General features: G+C 47.1%; 1 protein-coding gene across 1 annotated transcript in view; it reads right to left on the reverse strand.

The window, feature by feature from the left end:
• The window catches only part of PIGU (phosphatidylinositol glycan anchor biosynthesis class U), a 52,422-nt gene that overhangs the window by 20,032 nt on the left and 13,464 nt on the right, over window positions 1–18,926 (reverse strand). The window contains exons 5-10 of the mRNA XM_063960235.1: window positions 6,772–6,881; window positions 5,072–5,172; window positions 4,622–4,719; window positions 4,384–4,538; window positions 3,550–3,693; window positions 3,328–3,452 (exon numbers count right to left, since the gene is read on the reverse strand). Coding sequence (XP_063816305.1) covers window positions 3,328–3,452; window positions 3,550–3,693; window positions 4,384–4,538; window positions 4,622–4,719; window positions 5,072–5,172; window positions 6,772–6,881 — 733 coding nt within the window. The remainder of the gene's footprint in view (window positions 1–3,327; window positions 3,453–3,549; window positions 3,694–4,383; window positions 4,539–4,621; window positions 4,720–5,071; window positions 5,173–6,771; window positions 6,882–18,926) is intronic.

Below are 18,926 nucleotides of genomic sequence, written 5' to 3' on the forward strand. Positions count from 1 at the left end.
TATACAACCTCCTTTTGTGCCGCTTACGGCACCCTGGGATTTTAATGTGGTGTTGGAATTTCTACAGTCCTCCTGGTTTGAACCTCTGATGACGGTAGAAGACAAGTACTTCACGTGGAAGACTGTGATGTTACTGGCCCTGGCCACTGCTAGACGTGTCTCAGAACTGGGTGCCTTGGAGGGCTTCTGTTACTGGGAATGGACTGCCTGCTGCAGTCTTCTTCCCTTTCCTCTATCCCTGGGCAGATATCTTATAGGGACGAAAAGACTGAGGCTGAAAAGACGGTGTCTTTTTCTGCAGAGATGTGACTTAGGGTAAAAAACAGTGGATCTTCCAGCAGTTGCCGTGGCCACCAGGTCCCATGGACCGACCCCAAATAACTCCTCCCCTTTTATACGGCAATACATCTTTGTGCCGTTTGGAATCTGCATCCCCTGACCACTGTCGTGTCCATAAACATCTTCTTGCAGATATGGACATCGCATTTACTCTTGATGCCAGAGTGCAAATATCCCTCTGCGCATCTCGTATATATAGAAATGCATCCTTTAAATGCTCTATAGTCAATAAAATACTGTCCCTGTCAAGGGTATCAATATTTTTAGTCAGGGAATCCGACCAAGCCACCTCAGCTCTGCACATCCAGGCTGAGGCGATCGCTGGTCACAGTATAACACCAGCATGTGTGTGTATACTTTTTAGGATATTTTTCTGATAAGCATGTGAGCGCCTTATCCACTCTGAGGGGTGTTTCCCAATGCGCCTTAACTTCTGGCGGGAAAGGGTATACCGCCAATAATTTTCTATCGGGGGAAACCCACGCATCATCACACACTTCATTTAATTTATCTGATTCAGGAAAAACTACAGGTAGTTTTTTCACCTCACACATAATACCCTTCTTTGTGGTACTTGGAGTATCAGAAATATGTAACACCTCCTTCATTGCCCTTAACGTGTGGCCCTAAAGGAAAATACGTTTGTTTCTTCACCGTCGACACTGAAATCAGTGTCCGTGTCTGGGTCTATGTCGACCGACTGAGGTAAATGGGCGTTTTTACAAGCCCCTGACGGTGTCTGAGACGCCTGGACCGGTACTAATTTGTTCGCCGGCCGTCTCATGTCGTCAACCCACTTGCAGCGTGTTGACATTATCACGTAATTCCATAAGTAAGCCATCCATTCCGGTGTCGACTCCCTAGAGAGTGACATCACCATTACAGGCAATTTGCTCCGCCTCCTCACCAACATTTTCCTCATACATGTCGACACACACGTACCGACATACAGCACACACATAGGGAATGCTCTGATAGAGGACAGGACCCACTAGCCCTTTGGGGAGACAGAGGGAGAGTTTGCCAGCACACACCAAAATGCTATAATTATACAGGGACAACCCTTATATAAGTGTTCCTCCCATATAGCATTTAATATATATGTATATCGCCAAATCAGTGCCCCCCCTCTCTGTTTTAACCCTGTTTCTGTAGTGCAGTGCAGGGGAGAGCCTGGGAGCCTTCCCCTCAGCCTTTCTGTGAGGGAAAATGGCGCTGTGTGCTGAGAATAGGCCCCGCCCCCTTTTCGGCGGGCTTCTTCTCCGGAGATTGTGAAGTCTGGCAGGGGTTAAATACATCCATATAGCCTCAAGGGCTATATGATGTATTTTTCGCCATACAGGTATTCTACATTGCTGCCAGGGCGCCCCCCCCGCGCCCTGCACCCTCCGTGATCGCTGTGGGAAGTGTGCTGACAGACAATGGCGCACAGCTGCAGTGCTGTGCGCTACCTGAGGAAGACTGAAAAGTCTTCTGCCGCCTGGTTCCGGACCTCTTCAATCTTCAGCATCTGCAAGGGGGTCGGCGGCGCGGCTCCGGGACGAACCCCAGGGCGAGACCTGTGTTCCGACTCCCTCTGAAGCTAATGGTGTCCAGTAGCCTAAGAATCCAATCCATCCTGCACGCAGGTGAGTTGAAATTCTCTCCCCTAAGTCCCTCGATGCAGTGAGCCTGTTGCCAGCAGGACTCACTGAAAATAAAGAACCTAAAAACTTTTTCTAAGCAACTCTTTAAGAGAGCCACCTAGATTGCACCCTTCTCGGACGGGCACAAAAACCTAACTGAGGCTTGGAGGAGGGTCATAGGGGGAGGAGCCAGTACACACCATGTGATCCTAAAAGCTTGCTTTTGTGCCCTGTCTCCTGCGGAGCCGCTATTCCCCATGGTCCTGACGGAGTCCCCAGCATCCACTAGGACGTTAGAGAAAAGTCCCTACTTGGTCTTTTACGAGGACAGAGCAGAGCTCAGGACTAGTCAGCAGTTCCTGCCGATGGTCGTCTCTGCATTTCACTTGAATTAACCTATTATGGTTCCGTCCAGTTCTGGCACTTCTGCTCCTCCAGAGGCATTGGATGCTGTGCGAGCCTTGAAAATCTATGTCAAGCGAACGGCTCGGATCAGAAAGACGGATTCCTTGTTCGTGCTCTATGATGCGCAGAAAAAAGGGTGGCCCTGCTTCAAAGCAGTCCATTGCTCGTTGGATTAGACTTACTATCCAACATTCCTATGTGTTGGCAGCCTTACCTGTTCCTAAGTCTCTGAAAGCCCACTCTACAAGATCGGTGGGCTCTTCCTGGGCGGCTGCCCGTGGAGTCTCGGCCTTGCAACTATGCCCAGCTGCTACCTAGTCGGTGAAGAACACTTTTGTCAAGTTCTACAAGTTTGATACCCTGTCAAAGAGGATACCCAGAGTTTGGGCAGGCGGTGCTGCGGCAGTCTCCACAAGTTCCCGCCCGTTCTGGAAGCTTTGGGAAGTCCCCATCGTACTAAGTCTCCCCAATATCCCTTATGAATGCTAGAGAAAATAGGATTTTAATTACCTACCGGTAAATCCTTTTCTCGTAGTCCATAAGTGATATTGGGCGCCAGCCTCAGTGCGTTGACTTTTCTGCAGATTCTCTTTTCTATGGTTATCTGTTCAGCTGTTGCTGGTTGTTGTATGTTAGTGGTGTGCTGGTGTATAAATCTCACCACTCACCTTCTCTCATATATGTCCTTTCTCCTTCGGGCACTGTTTTACCTATAACTGCCTGTGGGAGGGGGCATAAAGAGGAGGAGCCAGCACACCCAGTGAAGAAATTTAAAGTGCACCGGCTCCTTTGGACCCCGTCTATACCCCATCGTACTAAGTCTCCCCAATATCCCTTATGGACTACGAGAAAAGGATTTAAATCCTATTTTATAGGAAAAAAACAAACAGTATTCATGCCAGTTTTGGCAACTCCACTGTCAGAAACTAACAACTTTGAGAGCTTTCAAGTGACTTACACCTGGACAGGTGGGCCCACATGGGGAGCAGAGCCATGTAGAGCGAAACATCCCCCAATGTGGGGTACGACTTGAAGATGCAGATAATTGCAAGCTGTATGAAGATCAGGAACATTGGATGGTCTCTGCAAACACAAATGAGTGTGTGTGTGTGAAGAGCTTTGTATGACAAGAAACTTATATTTTAATATTTTGTTAAATCATTCAATTACTGCTGCTTACTTTAACTTGATGGTCAGTGGCACAGTATAGAAGAACACGTTGACCTGAAAGACGCAGACAAAGAACAGGCTGAAGTGTTCAAACATCTCTGCAAAGAAGTACCAGAACAAACCAATGTTTGGGGTCAAGTCCGGGACTGACAATCTAGAGAGTGTATAGACCAAAAGAAAATGGTTACATACAGGTCCATAACATGGAAAAATCAACATACCATAACCCCTGCTACTCAATTCAGAGTCTAGATAGACACAATACTTTAATTGTAGGGAAATTTAGAGATTCATAGCATTGTTACTGGTAGGTATACTAAAGGCACATTTGATTTGTGATAAGCGGTCGCCCCTAGAAAACTAAAATCACCTTGGAGCATTTACAGAGGTTTAGCATTAACACATATTCAAGACATTGATACTGCCAATACTATGGTCAGCATAAACCAATAATCCAGCCCTACTCATTGCACACATTACTAAGTGGCAGTGCTCCGTGTTATCCCAGCTGCAGGCCTGAATCCCCCACTATTGCTCCTACCATTTCCTATGAGCTGAGCTGGTTTGGTAGGTGCTAGTTATACTTTCATTGTAGGTAGTGGAAAAGATGGATCACAAAGCGGAACAAAAACAATGCATAAAACAAATGAGTTGAGCTGGAACGGTCATACAGAATGAACAGTTATTGTTTCAGTAGAATATATGTAGAACATTCTCTTTTACGGACAGTCATTTTTGTGGTTGCAAATATCATTTAGAATTTCAACACCTCACCCATTATAGGGAGAACCAATGACTTCTCACTGCTCTTACTGGTGTTAAGACAAATAATTAAGAGTCTCACATGAAGCCATAAATGGAGTAGATGAAGTCCCACGAGGTCAGCAAGAAGAAGGAATGGCAGATCAAGATAGTGAGGCTGCCCAGGTAAAGGGATGAATACTGACAGGTGAATAGCCAGAAACTGGAATTTGACATCTTCACTGGAATAAACTCTCTCTGAAGAGGGAGACATATAATGTACATTAGATGCTGCTAACATCTGCTTATAACGCTGCAAGTTCATTGCTTTACATCGGTACCTGTAGCAGATACAGGAGGGCTGGAGTGAATAACGTGATTGGGTACAGAGACTGGTAGGTGGCTAATGATAGAAACACGGCACTTAGAAGCGGACTACCTAAGGAAAAAAGGAATAAATTGAAAAGTTTCAATGTTTAAGTGCTGATATAACCAAGAACAAAAGAAACAACGCTTTCCAGGAAATGGCAGACCATACATGGATTCTGAGGGCTGCTGCATAGTATTAATGTGTAACTAACTACACAAACACGCAATATTCAATTGATACAACAGGAAGTAACAACATCACTGAGGGAATAAGGTGCCCGATGTTCAAGGATGTTACAGAATGCTTATAACCAACAGGCTACATTTATGAATGGTCTCAATTATTAGTTCAACTGTAAATGGCTCCGGATGCCGTGAATGGGCGAGCTGTATAGATCCCTATCCATACAAATGTGACTCACCTTTCACTGTAGCCAAGATGAATAAAGCAATGATTGCATTATTGATGGCACAGGTAGACTTGGCCACACATGATAGAACGGTGTAAGGGTTCAACAGGTAGCTGTAAAGAACATATTAATAGTAATGAGAATAGTATCTGGTCACTAATAGTTTCATGAACTACTCCCCGTTGATGTCTTACAAGTCACTGTTAAAAAAAAACAGCCATGAATTAAAGAGAGCAGTTACTTAGACATACACCATAAAATGGACCATAATACACCACTACGAACATTACCATAAGTATTTGTTGACGTACTGAACGTCTTTACATGGCAGGACATGTTATTTTACAGTAAGTTATTTGTAGACAAAACAGAGAGAAATGTAAACATTTCCTAATAAACTCACCCCGGCACACAAGCTGCTTCTCTAACTAGCTTTTTTTAAATATATATACGTATTCTGAAACCCTGACTTCTGAAGGTGGGATTTATAACCTTAAAAAAAAAAAAAAAAAAACCACACACACAAGAACTTCCAACCTATTTTACCACTTGGATAACAGGAGTTACCATATTACTGAATAGAACCCTATGGGGTTAATCCAATCAGGTGCGAGTTGGATTGTGTGAGCACTACAAATTATATCTGCAATCAGACTCCACCCGTCCCCCCCCAATGACTAATTAGGCATTTGGAGTATTGCAATTACTTTAACTGGCCAATAATTACATATTATTTTGGGAGCTAAAATGACCCTCAAGTGAGTTTTTAAAATTATTATGCACCCCAAAGTTAAAGAAAGTATTTTATAAAAATTGCTTTTGATAGTGATTTCAAAAAAACCAAAAACTTTTATTTCAGTTGAAGCATAACAAAGAATTCACAATGAAGTACATCCAAGTATACAATCAGTAAAAGTTGTAGCATAAGCGTCCGTCTTTCAAATAATAAAAGTAAAGCAGCAGTGTGAACCAATATGAGAACCAATATACATATTAGAGTCACAATAAAGGTTCTTTCAGGTATTGAAGACAAACAGTGTGAGCCCGGATCCATGCCCACATCAACATCTACGTCCACTCTCTCAGAGTAGAGCATGAAGTTGCCCCCTAAAATGGGCTTGGTAGAAAACTAATCATCATCATCAAATGAAATGGGGGGGGGTCCTGTCCATAAACTCTAGTTTCGCACCATAAAGTGTTGTTAAAGCATCTCCACACCTGTTCTTTTAATGGGTGGGAGAGGGTTTCTATATTGCTTTCCCTTGATAGTTTCTTTTTATAAATATTTAATTGACTCTAATCATCCTAAGAGCACATTTTCTACTTTTTTGCATTTTTATTTAAATCCTTTCCAATTAAATGTGTAAACTTTTTAAATATTTTACTTTAAATTACAAAAATCATCCATATTACACTTAAAAAAAAATTTTTTTTTAAATTAAAGAAAGTGTCCAGTAATTTAATTATGCCCACCAACAGCTTACTATATGATTCTGATTGCGAAGTTGGCACTTTCTGGGGTCCAGGAGGGTCTCCCCACTTTTTCATGCACTTCTACCAAATAGCATTTTGAAGAAACATTTGCACTCTCACACATGGCATTTCTAGGGTATACTCACTCATGATAAGTCTGCCAGTTTCATGAAACAAACTTGCTTTTGCTAGGAAGGACTTGCAACAATAAACAGAGCTAGGAAAACAAAGACACTTACAAGAGAGCCACCTTCAATGGCACATAGTACATTTCAGTGGGTACTCTCAACAGTTCCTGAGATTCTGGAACATACTTATTAAGTTCCAGGTATAGTTTCTGCTTCTTAAACTGTTTAAAAAGGGGAGAAAAAAAAAACATTTCTAATTAATCAATAGCAGAAGAATGATACTGTATGCAACAAAAATGCTATAGGAATGAATTACTAACAATAGTCAATTGTATGCTTGGGTCCTGTCTCAGCTGTATCTGATTGGGTGTTCTTTGCTCTCTGCAATACTAGATTTGTTTTAAAAGCATCTCAATATGTCAATGCATTATGTCAATATGTCAATATGTATGTAATATGTAATTATATCAATATGTCAATGTATGACATTTATCAAACCATGGAGAGAGATAAAGGGGTATATGTATCAATATAAAAAGGGGACATTTATCTAGCCTTGGAAAGTTATAAAGTAGAGTTTGGCCAAAGCAACCAATCAACGTTTGGCTACTTTGTGAAACATCTTCACTTGATCTCTATGCATGACTTGTTACATCTCCCCCTAAAGTATCTACCAATCAGCTTTTATAATTTTACAGGCTGTGCTAGAAAAAAATAGGATTTTGGTGCTTACCGATAAATCCTTTCCTCCTAGTCCGTAGAGGATGCTGGGGACTCCAAAAAGACCATGGGGTATAGACGGGATCCGCAGGAGCTTGGGCACACTGAAAAGACTTAAAGTGGGTGTGAACTGGCTCCTCCCTCTATGCCCCTCCTCCAGACCTCAGTTATAGGAACTGTGCCCAGGAGAGACGGACATTTCGAGGAAAGGATTTTTGTGTAAACTAAGGGCTACAAACATACCAGCCCACACCACAAACATACCGTATCACCGGAGTAATAGTAAACCAGATAACAGTATGAAACAACAACAGCAACAAGCTGAAAACCAGAAATACACTATCCGTGCATAAACCAAGTTAACCAACAAGAATACATTGCCAACAACAGTCCGCACTGGGATGGGCGCTCAGCATCCTCTACAGACTAGGAGAAAAGGATTTATCGGTAAGTACCAAAATCCTATTTTCTCTTACGTCCTAGAGGATGCTGGGGACTCCAAAAGGACCATGGGGTCTATACCAAAGCTCCAGACCGGGCGGGAGAGTGCGGACGACTCTGCAGCACCGACTGAGCAAACGCAAGGTCCTCATCCGCCAGGTTATCAAACTTATAGAACTAAGCAAAAGTGTTTGCCCCTGACCAGGTGGCCGCACGGCAAAGCTGTAAAGCAGATACGCCTCGGGCAGCCGCCCAAGACGAGCCCACTTTTCTGGTAGAATGGGCTTTTACTGACTTCGGCACGGGTAGTCCGGCCGAAGAAGGAGCCTGCTGAATCGTACTACAAATCCAGCGTGCAATAGTCTGTTTTGAAGCAGGATGACAAATCTTGTTAGCAGCATACAGGACAAACAGCGCCTCCGTTTTCCTGGCAACAGCCGTACGGGCGACGTAGATCTTCAAAGCTCTCACCACATCCAGAGACTTTGGAACCGCCCCAGCATCCGTAGCCACCGGCACCACAATAGGTTGGTTAATGTGAAACGAAGACACCACCTTCGGCAAAAATTGTTGACGAGTCCGCAATTCTGCCCTATCTGAATGAAAAATCAAGTAGGGCTCTTATGAGATAAAGCCGCCAACTCAGACACCCGCCTGGCAGACGCCAGCGCCAACAACATGACAACCTTCCAAGTGAGAAACTTCAACTCAACCTTACGCAAAGGTTCAAACCAGGAAGACATGAGAAACTGTAAAACCACGTCAAGATCCCATGGAGCCACAAACGGAGGACTGATATGCATTACTCCTTTCACAAAAGTCTGAACCTCTGTGAGGACAGCCAATTGCTTTTGAAAGAAAATAGACAAAGCCGAAATCTGCACTTTGATGGAGCCTAATTGCAGGCCTGCATCTACACCAGCCTGCAAAAAAATGGAGAAAACAACCCAAGTGAAAATCTTCCGCAGGAGCCATTTTAGACTCACACCAGGAAACATACTTTCTCCAAATATGGTGATAATGTTTCGCCGTAACCTCCTTCCTAGCCTTAATGAGAGTGGGAATGACCTCCCCGGGAATACCCTTACAAGCTAAGATCTGGCGCTCAACTTCCATGCCGTCAAATGCAGCCGCGGTAAGTCTGGAAACACGCATGGACCCTGCAACAACAGGTCCTCTCTTAGAGGAAGCGGCCAAGGATCTTCCACCAGTAACTCCTGAAGATCCTGGTACCAGGCCCTTCTTGGCCAATCTGGAACGACAAGAATCGCCTGAACCCTTTGCTCGTCGAATGATACCCAGTACCTTTGAATGAGAGGAAGTGGAGGGAACACATACACCGACCGGAACACCCACGGAGACACCAGGGCGTCCACTGCACTGGCTTGGGGGTCTCTTGACCTGAAACAATACCTCGGAAGCTTCTTGTTGAGACGAGACGCCATCATGTCGATTAACGGAATTCCCCAACGCTTTGTCACCTCTGCAAATACCTCTTGGTGAAGAGCCCACTCTCCCGGATGGAGATCGTGTCTGCTGAGGAAATCTGCTTCCCAGTTGTCCACACCCGGTAGGAAGACTGCTGACAGTGCGCTCACGTGGTGTTCCGCCCCGCGAAGGATTTTTGTGGCCTCCGCCATTGCCGCTCTGCTCCTTGTTCTGCCTTGACGGTTTATATGTGCCACCGCTGTGATGTTGTCTGACTGTACCAGGACATGTCGACCCTGATGAAGGCTTCTTGCTTGTAGCAGGCCGTTGTAAATGGCTCTTAACTCGAGAACATTTATGTGGAGACACGCTTCCTGGAGCGACCATCTCCCCTGGAAGTTTCTTCCTTGGGTGACTGCACCCCAGCCCCGGAGACTTGCATCTGTTGTCAGAAGTACCCAGTCCAGGATACCGAACCAGCGACCTTCCAGGAGGTGAGAACCTTGCATCCACCACAGGAGAGAAATTCTGGCTCTGGGAGATAGACTTATCTTCCGGTGCAGGTGAGACCCGGACCATTTGCTCAGCAAATCCCACTGAAACACCCGGGCATGAAGCCTGCCAAACGGAATGGCTTCGTACGCCGCAACCATTTTCCCCAGAACCCGAGTACATTGATGGATGGACACAGTCTTCGGCCGCAGAAGTTCCCTGACCATCGACTGCAGTTCTAGAGTTTTGTCTCCTGGAAGAAATACTCTTCGTAACTCCGTGTCCAGAATCATGCCCAGAAACGACAGCCGAGTGGCCGGAATCAACTGAGATTTCGGCAAATTTAGCACCCAACCGTGCTGCCGGAGCACCAACAGTACCAAACTCACACTCCTCAACAAGCGTTCCTTGGACCTCGCCTTTATCAGGAGATCGTCCAAGTACGGGATTAATTGTAACCCCTTGCCTACGAAGGAGAACCATAATTTCCGCCATGACCTTGGTGAAAATCCTCGGGGCCGTGGAAAGCCCAAACGGCAACGTCTGAAATTGGTAATGACAATCCTGTACCGCAAACCGTAGGAAAGCCTGATGCGGAGGATAAATCAGGACGTGTAAGTAGGCATCCTTTATGTCCACTGACGCCATAAAATCCCCCCCCTTCTAGGCTGGCAATCACCGCTCGAAGAGATTCCATCTTGAATTTGAAAACTTTCAAGTATGGATTGAGGGATTTTAAGTTCAGAATCGGTCTGACCGAACCGTCCGGTTTTGGCACCACAAAGAGGCTCGAGTAGAACCCCTCCCCCCGTTGAGACGGGGGAATGGGAACAATGACCCTCTGGAGACACAACTTTTGTATTGCTGTCAGCACGACCTCCCTGTCCGGAAGAGACACTGGCAGGGTCGACATGAAAATCCGGTGAGGGGGCGTCTCCTGAAACTCCAGCCTGTAGCCCTGAGATACAATCTCTAGAACCCAGGGATCCAAGTCCGATTGGACCCAGACCCGACTGAAGAACTGCAGACGGCCCTCCACCGGCACGGACTCCCCTAGGGAAGCCCCAGCGTCATGCGGTGGACTTGGTAGCGGCAGGGGCGGACTTCTGGTCCTGGGCGCCTGACACTGCAGGTGACTTCTTTCCCCTTCCTCTACCTTTTGAAGCGAGAAAGGACGAACCTTTTCCTCGCCTGTATTTATTTGGACGAATGGACTGCATCTGCTGATGTTGTGGCTTTTTGTGTTGTGTGGGAACATAGGGAAGAAACGAGGACTTACCCGCCGTCGCGGTAGAAACCAGGCCCGCCAAGCCTTCCCCAAACAGGACATTACCTTTGAAGGGTAACGCCTCCATAGCTCTTTTGGAATCGGCATCAGTATTCCATTGATGGATCCACAGCGCCCTCCTGGCCGAAATCGACATGGCATTGGCTCTTGACACCAAGAGACCAACATCCCTCGCCGCATCCTTCAGGTAATCTGCAGCGTCCTTGATATAACCAAGAGTCAAAAGAACATTATCTTTATCAAGGGTATCCATATCATTAGCTAAATTCTCAGCCCATTTAGCAATAGCACTACTCACCCACACCGACGCCACAGCAGGTCTGAGCAATGCACCCGTATTAGTGAAAATGGACTTCAGAGACGTCTCCAGCTTGCGATCCGCCGGATCCTTGAGAGCTGCCGTGTCAGGAGACGGATGCGCCACCTTCTTAGACAAACGAGATAAAGCTTTATCAAAATTAGGCGAGGCCTCCCATTTTCCCCTATCAACAGATGGAAAAGGATACGCCATGTAAATCCTCTTGGGAATCTGCCACCTCTTGTACGGCGACTCCCAAGCCTTTTCACAAAGAGTATTCATCTCATGAGAGGGGGGAAACTGCACCTCAGGTTTCTTTTCCTTAAACAAGCAAATCCTTGTTTCCTGTACGGCAGGTTCCTCAGAAATGCGTAACACATCTTTTATAGCCACAATCATGTACTGAATACTCTTAACCAATCTAGGATGTAAAGGAGCCTCAGTGAAGTCGACATCAGACTCAGAATCCGTGTCGGTATCAGTATCTACCACTTGAGTAAATGGTCTCTTTACCGACCCCGACGGGGTCTGTACCTGCGATAAAGCATCCTCCATGGATTTTTTCCACACCTGCGTCTGTGATTCAGATTTATCTAATCTCCTTAATAAAGAAGTCACATTAGAATTAATTGTATTCAACAATGCAAGCAAGTCAGGTGTCGGCTGCGTCGACAGAGCCAACTCCAGGCCCGCATCTGCCCTCCCCCCCCCCTTCCCCCCCATAACCTCCTTCGGTGAATAACATTCAGCCTCAGACATATCGGCACCTAGTATCGACCCACACATACAATGCCTCAGCCAGGGGACAGGCCCACAAGGAAGCCTGGACAGAGAAACACAGAGGGAGTATGCCAGCTCACACCCCAGCGCCCATATATCCCTCCGGGAACGAGCAGCTAGGCGCACCAAGTGATCGAACCCTCTGGAGCTAATGGTGTCCAGTAGCCGAGAAGCAGAGCCCTTAAACTAAGAAGAAGTAGGTCTGCTTCTCTCCCCTCAGTCCCACGCTGCAGGGAGCCTGTAGCCAGCAGGTTTCCCTGAAAATAAAAAACCTAACAAAAGTATTTTCCAGAGAAACTCAGGAGAGCTCCCCTAGTGAGTGTCCAGTCAGTCCTGGGCACAAAGTCTAACTGAGGTCTGGAGGAGGGGCATAGAGGGAGGGGCCAGTTCATACCCACTTTAAGTCTTTTCAGTGTGCCCAAGCTCCTGCGGATCCCGTCTATACCCCATGGTCCTTTTGGAGTCCCCAGCATCCTCTAGGAAGTAAGAGAAATGGTCTCCACGATTTCACAAGTCTCTCCCAGAATATATTAAAGTACAAATAAACAGGGCACAGAAACAAATGTGTGACTAGGTTATTTACTATTGTGGTTAAATAATGAAGCGTCAATGTATTAGTTATTAATGTATGATGAATGGATCATAATACAAATATACAGAAGGTAAATATGACCCTGCTCAGATAAGTTACAAATGAAGGAATTAAAGTTTTCTCCCAAAAGGGCAATAACTAGTAAAGCTACATCATCTACATCAACATGAACCTAACTGAACAGAAAGATAAAATGAAACACGTGAAATGTTAAAATGTGGAAATAATAAGAATTTACTTACCGATAATTCTATTTCTCGTAGTCCGTAGTGGATGCTGGGAACTCCGTAAGGACCATGGGGAATAGCGGCTCCGCAGGAGACAGGGCACATCTAAAGAAAGCTTTAGGATCACCTGGTGTGCACTGGCTCCTCCCCCTGTGACCCTCCTCCAAGCCTCAGTTAGGATACTGTGCCCGGACGAGCGTACACAATAAGGAAGGATTTTGAATCCCGGGTAAGACTCATACCAGCCACACCAATCACACTGTACAACTTGTGATCTGAACCCAGTTAACAGCATGATAATAGAGAAGCCTCTCGAAAAGATGGCTCACTACAACAATAACCCGAATTTTTTGGTAACAATAATTATGTACCAGTATTGCAGACAATCCGCACTTGGGATGGGCGCCCAGCATCCACTACGGACTACGAGAAATAGAATTATCGGTAAGTAAATTCTTATTTTCTCTGACGTCCTAGTGGATGCTGGGAACTCCGTAAGGACCATGGGGATTATACCAAAGCTCCCAAACGGGCGGGAGAGTGCGGATGACTCTGCAGCCCCCAATGAGAGAACTCCCGGTCCTCCTCAGCCAGGGTAACAAATTTGTAGAATTTTACAAACGTATTTGCTCCTGACCAAGTAACTGCTCGGCAAAGTTGTAAAGCCGAGACCCCTCGGGCAGCTGCCCAAGATGAGCCCACCTTCCTTGTGGAGTGGGCATTTACAGATTTTTGGCTGTGGCAGGCCTGCCACAGAATGTGCAAGCTGAATTGTACTACAAATCCAACGAGCAATAGTCTGCTTAAAAGCAGGAGCACCCAGCTAGTTGGGTGCATAGAGGATAAACAGCGAGTCAGATTTCCCGACTCCAGCCGTCCTGGAAACATATATTTTCCGGGTCCTGACAACGTCTAGCAACTTGGAGTCCTCCAAGTCCCTAGTAGCCGCAGGCACCACAATAGGTTTGGTTCAGGTGAACGCTGAAACCACCCTAGGGAGAAACTGAGGACGAGTCCTCAATTCCGCCCTGTCCGAATGGAAAATCAGATAAGGGCTTTTACAGGATAAAGCCACCAATTCTGACACGCGCCTGGCCCAGGCCAGAGCCAACAGCATGACCACTTTTTCTGTGAGATATTTTAACTCCACAGATTTAAGTGTGTCAAACCAATGTGACTTTTGGAACCCAAAAACCACCTGGAGATCCCAAAAGTGCCACTAAAGGCACAAAAGGAGGCTGTATATGCAGTACCCCTTTAACAAATGTCTGAACTTCAGGGACTGAAGCTAGTTCTTTTTTTTGGAAGAAAATTGACAGAGCCGAAATTTGAACCTTAATGGACCCCAATTTCAGGCCCATAGATACTCCTGTTTGCAGGAAATGTAGGAATCGACCCAGTTGAATTTCCTCCGTCGAGCCTTACTGGCCTCGCACCACGCAACATATTTTCGCCAAATGCGGTGATAATGTTTTGCGGTTACATCCTTCCTGGCTTTGATCAGGATAGGGAAGACTTCATCCGGAATGCCTTTTTCCTTCAGGATCCGGCGTTCAACCGCCATGCCGTCAACGCAGCCGCGGTAAGTCTTGGAACAGACAAGGTCCTTGCTGGAGCAGGTCCCTTATTAGAGGTAGAGGCTACGGATCCTCCGTGAGCATCTCTTGAAGTTCCGGTTACCAATTCCTTCTTGGCCAATCCGGAGCCACTAATATAGTGCTTACTCCTCTCCATCTTATCAATCTCAGTACCTTGGGTATGAGAGGCAGAGGAGGGAACCCATACACTGATTGGTACACCCACGGTGTTACCAGAGCATCTACAGCTATTGCCTGAGGGTCCCTTGACGTGGCGCAATACCTGTCGAGTTTTTCCCAACGGTTTATAATCATGTGGAAGACTTCTGGGTGAAGTCCTTACTCTCCCGGGTGGAGGTCGTGCTGAGGAAAACTGCTTCCCAGTTGTCCACTCCCGGAATGAAAACCGCTGACAGTGCTATCACATGGTTTTTCGCCCCGCGAAGAATCCTTGCAGCTTCTGCCATTGCCCTCCTGCTTCTTGTGGCACCCTGTCTGTTTACGTGGGTGACTGCCGTAATGTTGTCCGACTGGATCAACACCGGCTGACCTTGAAGCAGAGGTCTTGCTAAGCTTAGAGCATTGTAAATGGCCCTTAGCTTCAGGACATTTATGTGAAGTGATGTCTCCAGGCTTGACCATAAGCCCTGGATATTCCTTCCCTGTGTGACTGCTCCCCAGCCTCGCAGGCTGGCATCCGTGGCCACCAGGACCCAGTCCCGCATGCCGAATCTGCGGCCCTCTAGAAGATGAGCACTCTGCAACCACCACAGGAGGGATACCCTTGTCCCTGGTGACAGGGTTATCCGCTGAAGCATCTGAAGATGCGACCCGGACCATTTGTCCAGTAGGTTCCACTGGAAAGTCTTGCGTGGAATCTGCCGAATGGGATTGCTTCGTAGGAAGCCACCATTTTTACCCAGAACCCTTGTGCATTGATGCACTGAGACTTGGTTCGGTTTTAGGAGGTTCCTGACTAGCTCGGATAACTCCCTGGCTTTCTCCTCCGGGAGAAACACCTTCTTTCTGGACTGTGTCCAGGATCATCCCTAGGAACAGAAGACAAGTCGTCGGAACCAGCTGCGATTTTGGAATATTGAGAATCCAATCGTGCTGCCGCAACACTACCTGAGGTAGTGCTACACCGATCTCCAACTGTTCCCTGGATCTCACCCTTATCAGGGAATCGTCCAAGTAAAGGATAACTAAAATTCCCTTCCTTCGAAGGAATATCATCATTACGGTCATTACTTCAGTAAAGACCCGGGGTGCCGTGGACCATCCCTACGGCAGCGTCTGAACTGATAGTGACAGTTCTGTACCATAACCTGAGATACCCTTGGTGAGAAGGGTAAATTTTGACATGAAGGTAAGCATCCTTGATGTCCCGAGACATCATGTAGTCCCCTTCTTCCAGGTTTGCAATCACTGCTCTGAGTGACTCAATTTTGAATTTGAACCTCTGTATGTAAGTGTTCAAAGATTTTAGATTTTAAAATCGTTCTCACCGAGCCGTCTGGCTTCGGTACCACAATAGTGTGGAATAATACCCCGTTCCCTGTTGCAGGAGGGGTACCTTAATTATCACCTGCTGGGAATACAGCTTGTGAATGGCTTCCAAAACTGCCTCCCTGTCAGCGGGAGACGTCGGTAAAACAGACTTTTGGAAACGGCGAGGGGAATACGTCTCGAATTCCAATTTGTACCCCTGAAATATTACCTGAAGGATCCAGGGGTCTACTTGCGAGTGAGCCCACTGCGCACTGAAATTCATTGAGACGGGCCCCCACCGTGCCTGAACTTGTAAAGCCCTAGCGTCATACTGAGAGCTTGGCAGAGGCGGAAAAGGGTTTCTGTTCCTGGGAACTGGCTGATCTCTGCAGCCATTTTCCTCTCCCTCTGTCACGAGCAGAAAAGAGGAACCCTTTTGTCCGCTTGCCAACCAGGACTGCGCCTGATAATACGGCGTCTTATTTTGAGAGGCGACCTGGGGTACATTCCCTTTTTTTTTAAGGCAATACTTCCAAATGCCGTTTGGAATCCGCATCACCTGACCACTTTACTGGTATAATTGGACAACGCACTTATACTTGATGCCAGTCGGCAAATATTCTGCTGTGCATCATGCATATATAGAAATGCATCTTTTAATTGCTCTATAGGCAATAATATACTGTCCTTATCTAGGATATCAAATTTCCAGTCAGGGAATCCGACCACGCCAACCCAGCACTGCACATCCAGGCTGAGGCGATTGCTGGTCGCAGTATAACACCAGTATGTGTGTAAATACATTTTAGGACACCCTCCTGCTTTCTATCAGCAGGATCCCTAAGGGCGGCCATCTCCAGAGAGGGTAGAGCCCTTGTTCTTACAAGCGTGTGAGCGCCTTATCCCCCCTAGGGGGTGTTTCCCAACGCACCCTAACCTCTGGCGGGAAAAGGTATACTGCCAATAACTTTTTAGAAATTATCAATTGTTATCGGGGGGAAACCCACGCATCATCACACACCTCATTTTATTTCTCAGATTCAGGAAAACTACAGGAAGTTTTTCCTCACCAAACATAATACCCCTTTTTTTTTGGTGGTATTTATATTATCAGAAGAGTGTAAACTTTTTCCATTGCCTCAATCATGCAATGTGTGGCCCTATTGGAAATCACGGTTGTCTCTTCACCGTCGACACAGGAGTCAGTATCCGTGTCGGCGTCTGTATCTGAGGTAACGGGCGCTTTAGAGCCCCTGTATGAGACGTCTGGACATGCACAAGCTGAGTAGCCGGCTGTCTCATGTCAACCACTGTCTTTTATACAAAGCGGACACTGTCACGCAATTTCAACAGTACATCCACTCAGGTGTCGACCCCCCAGGGGGTGACAACACTATTACAGACACTACTCCGTCTCCTCATCATTTTTCTCCTCATACATGTCGACACAAACGTACCGACACACAGCACACACACAGGGAATGCTCTGATAGAGGACAGGACCCCACTAGCCCTTTGGGGAGACAGAGGGAGAGTTTGCCAGCACACACCAGAGCGCTATATATATATATACAGGGATAACCTTATATAAGTGTTTTTCCCTTTATAGCTGCTGTATTGTTTATACTGCGCCTAATTTGTGCCCCCCTCTCTTTTTTAACCCCTTTCTGTAGTGTAGTGACTGCAGGGGAGAGCCAGGGAGCTTCCCTCCAACTGAGCTGTGAGGGAAAATGGCGACAGTGTGCTGAGGAGATAAGGACGCCGAGAAAGGGGCGGAGCCTATCATCCGTTTTCTTGTATGTTTTGGCAGGGGTTAAATGCATCCATATAGCCCAGGAGTTATATGTGATGCATTTATTTTAGCCATAAAAGGTTTTCTATCGATTTATTGCGTCTCAGGGCGCTGCCCCCCCAGCGCTAGTGTTCACTCTAAGCTTCTTTTGCAGGGCGCTGCGCCCTGCCCCTTTTTTGAGTGACAGAATGCCGCCCTGCCCGTTTGTGCCCGCCCTGCCGCCCTGCTAAGGACTGCTCTTCTCCCCCCGCCGCGCTGTCACTTCTTTCCCCCGCCGCGCTGTCACTTCTTTCCCCTGCCGCGCTGTCACTTCTCCCCCCCGCCGCGCTGGCACTTCTCCCCCCCGCCGCGCTGGCACTTCTCCCCCCCGCCGCGCTGATAGCTCTCAGCTGAAGGCGGAGACAGGGCCAGCGTGCAGTGGGGAGGAGCAGCCAATCAGAGCCTGCGGTGTCTCCCGCCAGTCCTCCGGCATGGTTTGATTCCCCCTCACCATGGCGCTGCGCGCTGACCTGGGCTCCGCCGTCAGCATCAAGAGACCGACCCCGCTGACCCGGCACAGCGCTTTCCTCCGCAACTGTGAGTGCCGCTCTGCATCTGCCCTGTGCCCGTCCTCCCCTTCCTCCTAGTGTTCTCTCCCTGTTACAGTGTGCCTCAGTGTTCTCTCCCTGGTGCAATGTGCCTCAGTGTTCTCTCCCTGGTGCAATGTGCCTCAGTGTTCTCTCCCTGGTGCAGTGTGCCTCAGTGTTCTCTCCCTAGTGCAGTGTGCCTCAGTGTTCTCTCCCTAGTGCAGTGTGCCTCAGCGTTCTCTCCCTAGTGCAGTGTGCCTCAGTGTTCTCTCCCTAGTGCAGTGTGCCTCAGTGTTCTCTCCCTGGTGCAGTGTGCCTCAGTGCTCTACCTGCCGCAGTGTGTATAGGAGGTTCTACCTGGTGCAATGTGTATAACGTGCTCTATCTGGCGCAATATGTATAACGTGCTCTACCTGGCGCAGTGTGTATAGGAGGTTCTACCTGGTGCAATGTGTATAACGTGCTCTACCTGGTGCAATGTGTATAACGTGCTCTACCTGGCGCAATGTGTATAACGTGCTCTACCTGGCGCAATATGTATAACGTGCTCTACCTGGCGCAGTGTGTATAGGAG

Source organism: Pseudophryne corroboree, chromosome 3, assembly GCF_028390025.1.
Source record: "Pseudophryne corroboree isolate aPseCor3 chromosome 3, aPseCor3.hap2, whole genome shotgun sequence".
NCBI lineage: Eukaryota > Metazoa > Chordata > Amphibia > Anura > Myobatrachidae > Pseudophryne > Pseudophryne corroboree.